Genomic DNA, 16,307 nt, shown 5'->3' on the forward strand with positions numbered 1-16,307 from the left:
AGTGAACCCTACGATAAGCCCGTGGTCAGTCACACACTGAGTTACATCCCTTCCTCCTTCTCATTCCTCACTTCCTCCCAATCCCAAACACAATTGTGTAAAATCAAACGCGATTGATCAAATTAGGGTTTCGAATTTTCGGTTCTGAAATTGTAGAACAAAAATGGGAGGTGGTGGAGCAGATCACGGTAATGGCGGAGCCAATGGAGGAGATTTCAGGTACAAGGTTTGGAGTATGACTGGTGGCCCTCACTGTCGCCCTAAACACTGGAAACGCAACACCGCCATCGCTATGTTCGGTATCGTCCTCGTTTGTATTCCCATCTTCAAACTCTCAGCTAAACTTGAGGTTCTTCATTCTCTCTTTCTCAATCTGATTCCTGTTTTCTTTACCAGATTTCCATGTTTTGATTTTATTTCTCAGAATTATTATGAATATTTTTAGGGAAATTGTGTTTTTGTATCATGTTTTTGATTAATTCTGTATGATGTGTAGAAATGAGGTACTGGATAACGGAATCTTAATTTGATTGGATTTTATTATTGTTGTTATTATTATTTGGCGAAATTAAGAATGTTTTGGGCTAATTTTAATGTTAATGTTAACGACGATCTGGGCATATGAAGATCTTTTCAATGTTTACTTTGATACACTGGTTAGTATGCTGGGTTGTTGTTCTGTGCTTAGAAAATATGGTTCTGAATTGTTAGTTATGTAGTAGCAACAATTTCAATCAAAGGGGGAGTGAGATTTTCACTGATGCATGGGACTGGGTACCATAATATAAGTCTGTGGTATTGTAGATTTCATATGTGGTTCTTAGAATGCATGATTGCTAAACCATGTAAGGGTTGGCATTTGAGTTTGGACTGATTCCTTGAATTATGAGTTGGACATGGACTTTAAGGTACTCTGCATGAATGTCAAAGATGGGTTGGATGGTGTATGGTTATTTTCTAGCTTATTTGTTGGAAGAAGTGTCTTTTCATTCATTTTCCTCGTTTTCACCTTTATCAAGGTTCTGTTTAGACTATTCTTCGGTGGGTTCTTTCCTTCTGTATTGGAACTGCTTTCCTGTTCTGTCATTATAGCTTTAGCTTTGTGTGAATTTTCTGTGTAATGCTACTGTTCTAGATCATTGATTTTATAGTAGTTTTGAGACCTGCATGGGCTACCGGAAAAAAAGATCATTGATATTGTCATGGAACTTGGATTCTCCTTTTGGTCTTGAGGTTTTAGTTGAGGTCCATAAAAAGTACATGAAATGTAAGTTTAGCAAGAAGTACACAATTCTAGCATAGATGTGAAAATTGGAGAATATATACCATGCCTCCAGTCCCATGGTTTAAGTATGTTGATTCCATTATACAGTATGATAGGGAGATGGAAAGAGATGTTAGTCAAAGGACCCAATTTGGGTGGATGAAATGGATAAAGGGGAATTTGTGATAGAAATACACAACTTATAAGAAAATTTTACTGCACAATCATATGTAATATGGAATTGAATATTGGGCAATAAAGAGACAACTAGAAAGTAAGCTCAATGTTGCAAATGAGTCAGCACTGTGCACGCAAAATAAGATAGGAATAGGAATCAAGTTATTAAAGAGAAAATTGAGGTTTCTCCCATTGTACAAAAGGTGTGAGTCTTGTTTTTAGTGATTTTGTCATATATGGAGAGGACTCATAGAAACAAATGGAGAATAGTCCAATTGTTGGAGGCAGGAGAGACCATAAATAATTTATGCCAAAAAATTAAAAGAATTTTAAATGTCTGTCTTTAGGCATGATTCATGATTGGGCATTATGGTTTTGTTTGATCCATGTAGCTTTTTCTCACCTAGTGTGGAAGAATTTAGTTGTCTTTGTTGTTATGGGGTGGGGTTTTATGCCATCCTTTGTGATTTGAAATTTTTGACTGATGAGTTAAGTACACAAGTACAAACCTATGATAAGTAGTGGATGTGTTGAATTCAAAATTTCAAATGGTGTAAACTGTTTTCTCCATTGTCATGGTTTGCTTTTATTGGTTCTTTTTTCACATTGTCTCTCGGGAGAGCAAATGGATGTTGTTTTAAATTTGTAAATGCTAACAAGTAGATCTGCCCACCTCTTTTTTATTGATAGTAATGAGGATTGAAGAGTTTAGCTTCTTCTTTTAGGAATACATTGGCAAGTCTTGACTGAAAGAGAACCTTTTTAGGATATGGAAATTTCAGGTTAAATATATATTAATCCCTGTGAATTTGGCAAATTTTGATTTTGGTCCATATTAATTTTAAATATGTTGTGCTATACAAAAATGATGTGCTTTTTTAGTCGTTGGTGAGGGACTAAAAACATACTATTATTTGTAACTGCAGGGATCAAAAACAAATAAATGAAGACCAAATAAAAATTTGCCAATTTTTATAGCGAAGAAAAACATATCATCGTTAGAATTTTTTTTTTCCTTTCACAAAAAATATAGGTCAAATTTAAAAGAAGATTATTTCGTGGCACACGTTTGTCAGTATTGTCTATCACGTATCCCCCACCCTCTCTTCTTTTTCCCAAAGAAAGAGATTAGTTAAGCTCTTATTCATGTGTGATATATGTAGCTGTAGAGTGTAAATTAATTCCAAATAGTTAGGTCGAAACAATTGGAGTGTAGAGCAATGCTACGGACAACGTCTCTCTCATACACTCTCTTGAACACTCAACCATTGCATTATTTTTTTAAAAGCATTACAGGCTAACCGACTATGCAGCTATACCACACTTTTCTTTTATTCAACTTTTAAAAAAAATCTTCAATGTTCTCTGCTTTGACTCTTATCTCTTGTGAGAGTAGAGATCCCACTTCTGAGAATCACAAAAAACTAGTGGTGCTCAAACTCAAACACAGCCACCACATCTCAACAAGCCAAACCGATGCTGCTGCTTTACATATTTGTGAGGATGCTAGTCCATGAAAAAACAGGTTCTTTGTATATTAAAAAAAATGGTTTTTTTTCCCCCCCTCAAAAAATGGTTCTTTGCCTTCCTCTATCTCATCCCTCTCTCCATCTTTTTCTCACTTGCAACAACCCACACCCCGACCAGAAGAAATGTGCTAGAATTTGACTTCTTTGTCCCAATTTAAGTGTTCTTTAATACAATACTGGAACAAGTTTTCGACGATATGTGTGCTCTCATTGCCTTATTTGCAATGCAAAGGATGCCATCACCTCTTCGCTTCCCACGATTTTGGTGAGGTTGACGGTGAAGGCGGTCTTGCCGTGAAGCCTGTAGACAGTAATTTGAAGACCTTGGGGAAAACGTTCTTGGGATTTTCCATGATTCACCCAACATTATTGTGTAGATGTGATCAGTTAATTTTGATTCCCTTTGTCTTTTCCCCTGTTGTTCCACTTTCAAAAAATTGGGGTTAATTATTGATTGAAATCTACAATCTTGAGTGAAATATAGCTGTATTTAGATCAGTACGTGAATTGCAAGAGACTATGGCAGAGTTTATGTTTAATTGGCAGTTGTCGTGTGTGCATCATATAGATTCTATGCTCTCTGGTTTCTAGATTTATGTGCATATAAATAGAATATTTGTTTCTCTTTGCAACAGCCAGAAAATTTACCAATGATTTGCTTTGGAAATAGATGGATGACTTGAATTTCTTTCTGGAAGAATCTAGTTCTACTTTTCCTAGTTGCTGCTGCTATTCTGTTTTAACTTTTTGAAATGCCAGAAATTTTTGTATATCATGTTTTCTTTTTTGGTAGTGTTATGATGTTTACTAATAGCATTTTGCCATAAATAGTATATATTATATTGGCTAACAATATCTTTTGAACTCTTTCTTCAGCAACGACCACATCACCCGGTTCGTCCAATCCCTTCCCAAATGTGGTGCAAGAACTTTGGAACCAAAGACTACAAAGACTACGAATAATCTGGGATTATCAATTACATCAGTTGCGTGGGTGTTCAAATATTGTCAACTAAAATTTCCTTGTTATGAACAGCATTGAAGAGTTGCTGTTGTCAATGTTATGTAAGACTTGGGTCTAGGATAATTGTAATAGAACTTTTTTTTTTTTTTTGCTGCATTGAGTTTCATTTGAAAACTGAAGAAATTTTAAATAAGCTGCTCATGCCTGGATTCTTTGGAGAGCTTGTTCAAATTGGCATTACTGGTTACTATATAGTAATTGATGCTTTATCGATTTTGTTCATATAATAACTTTTGGTTTATAGGCCCTCATTTTCTTCTGTACTCGGCGGTTGAGTTTCTACAAAACTTTTTTCTTTTTTTGAAGGATAGTTTCTACAAAACTTATTTAATGCGATATTCCCCATTTTAATTCTGAGTAAAAAATTATTTTGTATCAAATGAATGGAATATATAAATGATTCAAGCAGCCGTTTGCACTCTACAGAAAAAGTTATAATTAGAGTCTGAGAAAATAATTCATTACATTAAAGAGTCTCTTTTATAATTTTCTCGTGACCTGACAATATTGGAGACTACTTAGACTTTTATTTTTGCAAGGGACTAAATTGTATTATGTTTATGAGTAAGGGTTAATGATATTGTATCAAACTCCTTACCAAAGAGCGCTTAGATAAGATCACATGAGTATCTTCTAACTTAATTAAAGTCTTAGGTTTGAATGCATTAATATCGTTAAAACTTTTAGAAGAGAGTTTGTTATCCATCTAAATTCCACACTTGAGCAATTCGTCTCCACTATCATACGCGGATGATATCCGGTTCACACAAAAATTGTATCAAACTCCTTACCCAATAAACAAAGTTAACATTGTATCCTTTAAAAAAAAAAAAAATTGTACTTACCGGAAACATTATGAGAAATTGCATAGCGATTGCTTTTGTCCATTCTTATGTGAAAAGAACGGGCAGTGTCGCAAGGCTAGCTATGACTAATCCCAACAGATTGTGATTTAATCCACACAACCTCCATGAATTGTATACTATCTTGCTCATGATTGGGGTTAAAAATAATTAAAAATATCCTTCCCCAAAAAAAGTTGTATCGAAATAATCCCTTGAGTCTTGTGAAATTCAAATAGGCGGCAAACTTCCTAGTTTTATTGCATGCCAAGACTAAATTCGAATCAGGACTTTGATTAAACTAGAAGAAAGCCGTGTCATTTCATTTAAACGCTTTTGGGTTCCTAACACCGTTTATAATGTACGCTTGCCTTTTCTTTCTGTTGTGGACTGAAAAATGTATGTGTATTTTAATTTGTTTGATTATATTATACTATGAGAAAAAAGAATCATAAACTTAAAAGAGGGTGCTATTTATTTTTTAGATTAATAGGTCTTTATCCCCTGTAATTAGGTTATTTCTGGTTTCCCCTGTAAAATATTTTTTTTTAATTTATCCCCATTTAAAAAATAAATTAATCCGACGTTTGAATTATGACTCTACATATATAATGCAATATCATTACCAACTAATCTAAATTCAAGTAAACAATGAGGATGATATATACCACAAATGAGCAAACCATGAAATATATGATACACACAAGCATGTGACAGTTTATTTTTAATTGAATAATAAATAAATTGGTCTTTGGTGGGAAACATGAGTGGTGGTAAGTGAAATTTTTGGTTTTGTTGTTTTATGGTTCGTGGCAAAAGGTTTTTTCCCAACTTTAAATTAAAAATTAAAAATTAAACCAGTGGTAATGACCAGTTGCCTACTAATCGAATGAGCTGAAAGTTCTAACATAATAGAATATGTGCAGATTTGGTTCCAATTTCCACATGATTTTAGAAAGGTTAAAAATCTATCTCCATCCATTGCATTTAATGGAATCAAATTCTATGTTTTTCAACCAAATTCATCCTATCTCCATATGTCTTTACTACGAGAATAGATAAATGAATTTTATTCTACGAACAAATTCTTTACTCATTCGAATCAAATTTATATGCATGGAACACATTCCAACAAAAATCATATCGTCTTGTTTCATTGTTTTGCAAGTGTTTCTATATTGTGAAAGATTCCTTAATTTGTTGACCATCTATTGTGGACAAGGCATATTCTTAGACTGACAAAGTTGATAAAATGGAAGGATGTTGAAAATTAGAGGAAACAAAAATACAACTAAAGGGCTACTTATTTGTTTAGCATATTCGACATGAGCTTGAATGCTTGATAGTGATATCATATTTCTAAAATAGGTAAAATTTAGAAGAAGAAAAAAAAAGTAATCAAACTATGCTTTGAAAAGTATCGTGTTACTTTAAGATGACGGTGGCATTTAGGGTGGGTGAGGGAAAGAATTTTCCTCCATGGAAAAGCTGATTTTAACTATCAGATTTAATAAAGAACAATCTTTTACAATGTTCTCCACACACTAGGTTTTATTCTCTTTGTCTTCAACCTTACTAACATCAACTCCATCTCCATGAGACACTAATAAACCTGTCACCAACACCGATTTTAACATTCACTTTAAAAACTACTCTCATATTTTTCTTATCTCTTTCAATAGTTTTTATTTCAATATACAATGTCAAATGAGTCATTATTTTTCTTGAACATTGATTTTTATTTGTGTCCATGGATGAAACTCATAATTTCCAATTTACAAGTTCTTCACCGACGAATCCAATTGTTTCAGCCCAACTGTTTTATTATTGAACGAATTTGAGGAAATAATTTTCATTTGTGTTATCTGTGAACAAATCCAAAATCAAAACCCCAATTGTTTTATTGAACGTTCTCATCGAATTTGGGTCGGGATGACATGAATCTGGGTCAGGTCGGTCGAAATCTGACGTGGGTTTGTGTTGGAGAGTTGATTTATGGTGATGGAAAGAAGAAAATGAGTATGACAAAGGTTGAGATGTGAAGATGATGTGAATCTGAGACTGGATTTTGAGTCGGAATCATGTTTTTCGCTGCCGGGATGTCGCCGGTGAAGTTCTTGCCGCCAAGATTGAGATGGGTCAGTGTTTTGAGGTCGTTAAGATTTGGTCGGTGAAGTAGTTCTGGAAGAGATGGAGGCACCTGAGGTTGGTACAGCCACGTCGGACACTTGATGGTGATGGGAAATCTGGGTTGGTATTTAAAGACAAGCCATTAATGGTGGTTGTGGGTGGAGGTTGATAAAGTTGAAGACAAACTAAACAATTCGGTGTGGATGGACCATGATAAAATCAGTGCTCCACTTTAATCTAATGTAAACAAACAACTTTCCTATGATGGGAAAATCTTTCCATCACCCACCCTAAATGCCACCGTCAAAGAGCGTTGGCGAGTTTTAGCATGGGGCAATTGTCAAATTGCCCCATCTTAGATCAATTTTGTTTTATTTGCTATTAGTTAATTGTACATCTTGCATTTTTATATTCCAATTTATAGCCATATTCATTTATAATATATAAGTTTTAATTTTAATTTAATGGGGACTAAAATATTTTGAAGGGACAAAAATATGTCATTTTTTATAAGAACTAAAAACAAATTTAGTTATATTTATAAGCACCAAAAATATATTTAACCCTATTTAATATTAAAAAGTTTTGTGGATGGGATTAATATTACAAAGTTAGATACAAACTAAATTTATTTCTTTATCAATAATGTAGTAAATATATATTTACGCCATATTTTTTTTCGCCCAGATTTAAACATGACTATGTTTTCAAATTAAAAAAAAAAAATGTTTTCGTATTAAAAAAATTATTGAGAATGAGCTGGACCTATTAGATTTTTAAACAGAAGATTAAAAAATAATGTATTTACAAGTAAATTAATTTGAGTCAAATTATAATTGAGTAGAACTATAAATTGGAATATAAAATGCAGGGTGTACATGTAACAACAAATAAAACAAAATTGATCTAAGATGGAGCAATTTCACAATTACCCCATGCTAAAACTCACCTATTATATATTCTCAGTAGCATTTTTATTATATTAGTTGTACCTATCAAACTACTTAAAATTTAAAAATGATATAAACTCTAATGATAATATTTTTTGACAAGTTAATAACAAGATTGTAAAAATTGGGAGTTTTTACAAACATGTTATTTCTATGTGAAATCAGTTGTCGTATACCATGAGTCTATCTAATTTTAAGATAAAAATATGTATTATTACTACAATGATCGCGCCGTTGCCGCTTAAAAGTTAGAACTGATTACATTAGGGATAAGTTAGGTTTACCCTGTTAGAGGTTTGTAAATGGTGGAAAGATTAAAGCTTCATGTCCCCCTTTCTTTTTGGTTTTCTTTTGATGTTAATACATAGTTGATGCCCTTTGCATCAACAACCTTTTATATATATATATATATATATATATATATATATATATATATATATATAAAGATCGTCTATAAAGGTTCTATGAAAAATCACTATTTTATATTATTATTACTCTATTTTTTGTAACAATATTGGTAATCAATAGTATTACAATTATATAAAAAATGCAATTATTTTAACTATATGTCAAGCTATTTTTTTCTTCTTCTAGTATACGTTGATTTAAACTCGACATTCATCTAGAAAGAAATGAAATATAAGTAAAAATAGTATATTCCCTAAAAATAAATATTATTTTGATTTTTTTGTTAAGCATTCTATTAACTAAAAATTAATCTATTTAAGATTAATAAATTAGGAGTTTGGGGTTTGAACTTATGCTTCTACATATAAATAGTCAAATAGTTTTGGTTGGATTTATATATGTCTAGAAGTTAACAAAATCTATTATATTTAGTGATAATATCTCTAAAATTTCTCATTTAATTTAATATTTTATAATTCCAATGATCTATCCTAAAAAAAATCCAATGATCTAAATTCAGTAGTCATAGCAATTAGTCATATATACTAAATATGTATTTGACATTTTAAATATTATTTTTTAGTGGAACATTCTAAATAATATCATCCACTTTTTTTTACACTCAATCAACTTCCCTTTTTTTTATATATTATTACCCACCATTCCATCTTTTTTGTTTACAATTAATATTTTTCCTAAACAAAATCTGTTTCCTAAAAAACGGTTTGACAATTTATTTAAATATTATATAAAATCATTTGACAATTTATATAAAAAACCGAAAATCAATATTAAATATTAATGACGAAAGAAAGAAAAGCGATAGTACACACGTTATTTATTGCAATCATTTTACTATTTGGTTAGTCACTTTCACATTACAACACTGACCCTATTCTCCTCTGCCCGTATCTCCTCGGGCAGTTTCCTCTTTTACAATTCATAGCTGCCCGTATCAGTATCGGGCAGCACCTGCCACAACTGAATCAAACTGTTTCTTTCACCTCTCTCTCACACAACACGCAGAGAGAGAAAGTTTCTCACTCCTCATCCTATAAATTCTTGTTCTCGCTTTTTCTCTCTGATAACACCTACCTCAATTCTCACCTGCAACGTGAAAAAGGTGCGAAATCTCATTGATTTGGAAGAATGTGGAAGGTTACGCGATTCGCCGCATCATCGCGATCGCGGTTGTTCTCGACGGCGATACCTGCACCGTGTATGGTTCATAAACGTGGTGCTGATATTCTTCATGATCCTTGGTTCAATAAGGTTCATCATCTTTAACTCACTAGTTTTTTGAGTTCGCTATTACTCTGTTTCTATCTTCGTTTTTATTTTTTTTTTATTAGTGTTTTGATGTTCTAATTGTTTTAATTTTAGTTCTTTGTTATGTTAATCAATGATTTGATATAAAAATGTAGTTATTTTGAAGGTTTGTCTATTACAGATTATAAAAAAAAAAGTGATTTTGATAGATTTTTAAAATGTTGAAGTTGTTTTGTGTTTGCTTACCACTATGAAAATAAATTATTACATACAAAAAAAATCAGTTATGGAAAAAGTGATTTTAACAACTTATTTGAAGCAGTTTTTAGATTAAAACAAACATATGATATGATTATGAAATCATCTAAAAATAGTTATTTTGTTTAAAAAAATGATGTTTTTATGAAAAAAGGTGTAACAAATGGGGCTCTGAGTGTTATTTGTTGATAATCACTTTTGTTTTCTGTCAATGTTCATTTGAAGTCCCAAAATTTGATGATTTTGTGATTTGATTCAGCTGATTTAAAGTTTGAATACTGATATTAGTTTTATGAATGAGAAAATAGACATTGGGAAAGTTATACCATTATATGTGTTCATTCAATTCACCTCGAATTAGTTTAGGTTCAATGTCATTTTTGGTCCTGGATACTGAGGATTTAGATAAACGAATAAGTACTATCTGCGTAAAATTTCAAGTTTCTGATTCCCGTTCTTAACCATTGGTTTGGATTTAATATATATATTTTTTTTGAATTCTCAAAATGTAGGATACAGGATTTCCTTTAACTGAAAGAGATCGTTTGGGTCTTCGAGGCCTCCTTCCTCCTCGTATCATTTCATTTCAGGAGCAATATGACCGTTTTAGTAAGTTTTATGCATCATCTTCTAATACTATATGCATCTATGTTCTTGGCTATCTTAAAGTTGCATTATCTACATTGCTAGTGTGATTATCTTCATGTTTATTTTTAATTTTTATTTTTTGATAGCCATAACATATTATTATTTTAATTTTCCAGTGAGCTCATATAGATCATTGGAGAAGAATACCCATGGCCAGTCAGATAAAATTGTTTCCTTATCCAAATGGAGGATCTTAAATAGACTACATGACAGGAATGAGACATTGTACTATAGAGTGAGTCTGATGATGAAATTAGGCTGTTATGTGAGAAAATATGGTAACATTTATTTCCAAATGGTTCTTATGTTGTTACCTTTCATTCTCTTCAGGCACTTATTGATAACATCAAAGAATTTGCTCCAATAATTTATACTCCTACAGTTGGGTTAGTGTGTCAAAATTATTGTGGGTTATATAGACGCCCACGTGGAATGTATTTTAGTGCCAAAGATAAAGGAGAGATGATGTCAATGATCTATAACTGGCCAGCTCCTCAGGTATTGAATATTTTTTTTTTTTTTTTTTGAATGGCAAAATATATTATATATATAAGGGGATTAAATCCCAAGTATTACACCAAAAATAGAAAATAAAAACACCAAAAATCCCCCGAAGAAAAACCACCAGCACCCTCAGGTATTGAATTGATCTTGGTAAACTGTATCCATTTTCTTTTTGTTCTTAATTGAAATGGAAGTGACATTTTCTTTTCATTATTCCCTTCTATGGGCTGGAACATTGACATAGTATTGTTCAAGTTTGTGCGGGTCGGAATATAACAAATTCTGCAGTTACTTTAATTCTGTCGATGAATTTAGTAAAATTTTAACTTGCTGATGGATAAAGTGTAATTCAAGTGAGCAGGATGTTGCCTTTTTGTTATGGATCCAGTTAGTTGTGCCATTTTTTTATTTTTTATTTTTATTAGTGGAATTGAGGACTTCTATTAGACATGTAACTTGATATACTTTCTTTTTAAGTTCTTATTTTTTTGAATTTTGGCAAATATACCGTGCTAGAGTCAGGTGCATGTAGGTAAAAGTAGAGGGGAGGTAGGTAAAAATAGGAAAATATAGAGGAGGTTAGTTTATTTTATTCTTTCTTTATGTAAATATGTTCTTTTGCACTCTCTAAACATCTGTCATGCATTGGCACTCATTTTAAAACTTATAGAACTTCTTCAACGATTTAGGTATTTAGCTTTGAATCTGGTTACTTCATTTCTTATCTTTTTATTTGACTGCATTGGTAAATGTCGCAGTTACTAGATGCATTGTTCTGTGACTATATGCCTTGTTTCAATGTAGGAGGTTTTTGGTTCATTAAGTAACATTCTTGTTCCTGACTTTTTGTTATTCATTTGTTAGAATTGGTCTTTAACATGTTTCCCTTTTTCAGGTAGACATGATTGTCTTGACAGATGGTAGTCGTATTCTTGGGTTAGGTGACCTTGGAGTTCAGGGCATTGGAATACCTGTAGGAAAACTTGATATGTATGTTGCAGCTGCTGGTATCAACCCACAAAGAGTATGTGTTTCTTTTCCCTTACTCACACTCTATGTATCTTTAATTTCCCCTCAACTTGTGTATTTTTCATGTATTTTAATTTATTTATTGGTTTTGCGTAATAATTTTATTTTAGGTATGTTTTCATTTTTAACTGGAACTTAGTATGGCCAGCAACTCTCGTTAACTTATGCTGTATGCTTTTTTCTCAACTGTGGCAGATACTTCCGATCATGCTGGATGTTGGAACAAACAATCAAAAGCTACTTGATGATCGCCTTTGTGAGTAAAATTCATTCTGTTAGATATTTAATTTTCTTATTTCTATTGTTGTATTGTCTCATCTCTCATTTTCGGGGGATGTATTTGCTTTACAAACTGTAGGAAGGTTTCATGTTTTTCAGCATCCTAGATCATGTGATTACATTTAAATAATATTTTATAATGGCTCTGCCACTTTTGTTGGTCTCTTGAGCAAGAAGAAAACAAACATGCTAATTCTTCATAGTTTACAGTGTGAAAGTACTGACATGATTTTCATGTGACAGATTTAGGACTTCGACAACCTAGGTTGGAAGGTGAAGAGTATCTGTCTATTGTGGATGAATTCATGGAAGCTGTTCACGCACGGTGGCCGAAGGCTATTGTGCAGGTTTGCATTTCTTTTAGAACATGTTGCTCTTGATGTTTACATTAGTAACTGATTGATAATGACTTTTTTCAGTTTGAGGATTTCCAAATGAAGTGGGCTTTTGAAACCCTGAAACGATATCGCCATAAGTTTTGCATGTTTAATGATGATATACAGGTGAATAAGTGATATATTTGTTAATGTTGAAAATGTTCAATCATTTAAGTAATGGAGCCGTGTTCTTGAAGTAACTACTGAAATCTCGATTTCCCATCATTTTCATTGTCCAATAGGGCACAGCTGGTGTTGCACTTGCTGGACTACTGGGAACTGTAAGAGCCCAAGGTCGACCGTTGTCTGATTTTGCAAAACAAAAGATAGTTATAGTTGGAGCTGGGAGGTACTCGCAAAACTTATTGTGATGTAATCCTTATTGTGTCCAGTTTGTTTTATTGTTCCATCATGCTCCTCGTTATAGCTACTTTATGCCTAACATGACTGCCAAAAAACTGTCCGCTCCTGCCTTACATGATATTTTTTTGCCTGACTTGCAGTGCAGGGCTTGGCGTTCTTAACATGGCTGTCCAAGCAGTTTCAAGGATGTCAGGGTGCAGCGAAACAGCTGCAAAAAGTCAATTTTTCTTAATTGATAAAAATGTATGTTTCTGTCTTTATTTGCACAGTTGCATTGCTATTGCTTCAAGTTGAAGCACCTAATCCATAATCATCTTCATGATTCTATATGATGTTACTTAGTGATTATTGTCAAAATATCCTCATTTTTTTTATCATCAAAATCTGTTTTAACTTGTTTTCATTTATAGTTTTGACGGCATGAAAAATATACGCTCTTGGCATATCTGTTTTGGATTATGTTATTTCATTGTACCTATCCGATTCAGCCATTGTTGATAAGATTCATCATCTAAGTCTGTCAATAATGACGTGATGCCTGAATGCAGGGTCTTGTCACGACAGAAAGGAGTAATCTAGATCCAGCTGCAGTTCCATTTGCTAAAAATCCAAGAGACCTTGAAGGGCTTGCAGAGGGTGCTAGTATCATTGAAGTGGTAATGCTCCTGAATTTGTTTGAGGAAAACTCCATTGGCTTAAGTCTGTTATTTTTGGATAAAATAAAGTATCAATTTACGACACCATAAATAATCATGTTTGTATAAGAAGATACTTAAATAATGCTAGTTAAAGATACTCATGTGCATGCTGTTGTTGATGCCAATTATCTTTAGGTTAAGAAGGTTAAGCCACATGTGCTGCTTGGATTGTCTGGGGTTGGTGGTGTCTTTAATGAGCAGGTAATTACCTTTTATACTCTGACAGTGTCTTCTTCTTCAGTGGTATATTATCTTAATGGTTTTTTTTTTTTTTTTGGGATTCAACTCAGGTTCTTAAGGCAATGAGAGAATCTGTTTCAACAAAACCGGCTATCTTTGCCATGTCTAATCCCACTATGAATGGTTTGTTTGTACAAGGCTTATTCAGCACTCACAATTGCTAATGTCTATGTTTTTCATTCTGATATTTTTATTATTATTGGTACAGCTGAGTGTACTGCTATTGATGCATTTAATCATGCTGGAGAAAACATAGTGTTTGCAAGTGGAAGCCCTTTTGAAAATGTAGATCTTGGTAATTACCTCTTAATATGATTTTTTGGCTTTGAAGTATCTTGTCATTTTCATATATTTCTCAGATATGGAGGCTATATAGGATATACATCTTGTGGTACAAAGTTTGGTTGATTTGTTCGGTATTATGTTTTAGTTTTTACCATTACCTTCAAATTCATTTTTGTACAGGAAATGGAAGAGCTGGCCATGTAAATCAAGCCAACAACATGTACCTGTTTCCAGGGTAGGGTGTGAGCTTATAAAATTTTCATGAATCATGCCTTTGAATGAAAATGTCGGGGTAATTTCTATTGTAACCTTCCATTTCAGGATTGGCTTGGGATCACTTCTGTCTGGTGCTCATCATATAACAGATGGAATGTTGCAGGCAGCATCTGAATGGTATAGTTTGGGGGCAGTGGAAGTTTAGAAAATTTATCTTGTTTGATGTTTGTAGGGCTTGGTATAATGCCGAAAAAATTCAGCACTCTGACCTTCTCACGTATTGTCAAATCATTTTATCTGTTTTCTACCTCCTTTCTTTGAAAATTTCTCTACACGTCTTGATGTGTGGTGGGGATTTTGTTTGTATGAAGTAATAAATAAGAATATTTACATACATAGAGGTTCCTCACCCTTGCCACCAGCTCTACACTACCTTCAGCACATTTCTTCTAAAATTATGTGATGAAAAGCTTATTAATATTTTTATTTTTTTAGATCAATTGTGGATTTTGTCTACCCTTATGATGCAATGCCACTCAATGCCTTTTAATACTAACCATACTGTCATCCTGACAGCCTTGCTTCATACATGACAGAGGAAGATATCCAAAAAGGAATCTTGTATCCATCCATTGATTGGTAATGTTCGATTTTTTTTTTTTATCATTTGATTTTCATTTTTTCTTGGCTCTCCTTTTCCTTAGCACGTTTCTGAACTGCTTAGAAAAATAAAAATCAATTTGTTTAAAACAAAACTATGTACACAAGTTTTTAAAAAAAATAATGGTATGTATATGGTTATTTGTGGAAGCTAATAAATTATTTCTACTTTTGCACTACAGTATACGAAATGTTACAGCAGAGGTCGGGGCTGCTGTTCTACGTGCAGCAATTGCTGAAGGACTGGCTGAAGGACACGGGGGTGTTGGGTCCAAAGAACTTGAACATATGTCAGAAGTATGAAAACTTTCAGATTACTCACTAATCATGCATTGCATATTCTGGTTGAGTGGACTGATATAATTTGTATTCTATCAGGGAAGAGTGAATACAAACATGATTAGAAACAGTCCATTGCAAAATTGACCAAACCTCTTATTTTATGTTATATATGGTTCTTATGTCAATGCTACCCTGGTTTTACTCGTATTCTGCTGCTGCTAACTCATTGTTATTTGCTTTGGCTGCATTTCAGGATGATACTGTGGAGTATGTCAGAGGAAATATGTGGTACCCTGAGTATTGCCCTCTTGTTCATGAAAAATGAAATTTCGGTGAAGGCCTTGCATTATTCATATTTAGTTACAGCAATTCATGACTGACAAGGTTTAGAGAGTTGAAGGTCGAATAATGGAGGGGAAGGGGAAGGAAGAAAAAAAAAAGTGTCCCTTTGTTGCAGCCGTAAATTGTTTGTGTAATCAGTAATGAAGTTTTGATTTAATATTTATTGGTTTTTTTATTTTAGAAGCTCCATGCTATTGACTTTATATTAGATTCTAATTAATATACATTTTCTTTGGCATATTACAGTCACCCTAGTTGTAAAAAATTGAATGCCGTTTCATCTCTTTTATGATTTTTTTCTTCTTAATTTTGATTGAAAACAGTTTTACAGGCTTGCTTACAAATAAAGATTGATACATGATGAGTACAGTCATCCACTTCTTATTCGACTCTCAATAAAAAGTAAATAAAACTACAATTATAACTGAATGTTAACAAACCAAAAAATAAGAACTGAATGTTTTATTGAAAAATATATATTAAGGAGTTGCATGAATTGACCAATAACAATATTTTAGTTCAATAATATTAAG

At 32.7% G+C, this 16,307-nt stretch overlaps 2 protein-coding genes across 2 annotated transcripts; both read left to right on the forward strand.

Annotated features, from left to right (window-relative positions):
* Positions 1-38: 38 nt before the first annotated feature.
* Positions 39-4,235, forward strand: LOC11432225 (uncharacterized). The gene is made up of 2 exons (XM_003623832.4): positions 39-349; positions 3,847-4,235. Exons 1-2 carry the CDS (start codon positions 164-166, stop codon positions 3,931-3,933), a joined length of 273 nt encoding a protein of 90 aa, XP_003623880.1. The 5' UTR covers positions 39-163; the 3' UTR covers positions 3,934-4,235.
* A 5,052-nt stretch (positions 4,236-9,287) lies between these two features.
* LOC11433166 (NAD-dependent malic enzyme 59 kDa isoform, mitochondrial) lies at positions 9,288-16,058 on the forward strand. The gene is made up of 19 exons (XM_003623834.4): positions 9,288-9,596; positions 10,364-10,460; positions 10,616-10,734; positions 10,830-10,997; positions 11,899-12,027; positions 12,228-12,288; positions 12,555-12,658; positions 12,731-12,814; positions 12,931-13,037; positions 13,192-13,294; positions 13,600-13,707; positions 13,885-13,950; positions 14,040-14,112; positions 14,198-14,284; positions 14,455-14,509; positions 14,596-14,667; positions 15,067-15,129; positions 15,333-15,447; positions 15,686-16,058. Exons 1-19 carry the CDS (start codon positions 9,474-9,476, stop codon positions 15,755-15,757), a joined length of 1,806 nt encoding a protein of 601 aa, XP_003623882.1. The 5' UTR covers positions 9,288-9,473; the 3' UTR covers positions 15,758-16,058.
* The last annotated feature ends 249 nt before the right edge of the window (positions 16,059-16,307 follow it).

Source organism: Medicago truncatula, chromosome 7 (genome assembly GCF_003473485.1).
Source record: "Medicago truncatula cultivar Jemalong A17 chromosome 7, MtrunA17r5.0-ANR, whole genome shotgun sequence".
Lineage (NCBI taxonomy): Eukaryota > Viridiplantae > Streptophyta > Magnoliopsida > Fabales > Fabaceae > Medicago > Medicago truncatula.

Bases quoted from the DNA above. Each gene is read 5' to 3' on its own strand.
- LOC11433166 (XM_003623834.4), top strand. From the start codon at position 9,474: ATGTGGAAGGTTACGCGATTCGCCGCATCATCGCGATCGCGGTTGTTC. The intron at 12,289-12,554 runs GTGAGTAAAATT...TTCATGTGACAG, and splicing joins GCTACTTGATGATCGCCTTT to ATTTAGGACTTCGACAACCT. The intron at 14,113-14,197 runs GTTTGTTTGTAC...TTATTGGTACAG, and splicing joins GTCTAATCCCACTATGAATG to CTGAGTGTACTGCTATTGAT.
- LOC11432225 (XM_003623832.4), top strand. From the start codon at position 164: ATGGGAGGTGGTGGAGCAGATCACGGTAATGGCGGAGCCAATGGAGGA. The intron at 350-3,846 runs GTTCTTCATTCT...CTCTTTCTTCAG, and splicing joins AACTCTCAGCTAAACTTGAG to CAACGACCACATCACCCGGT.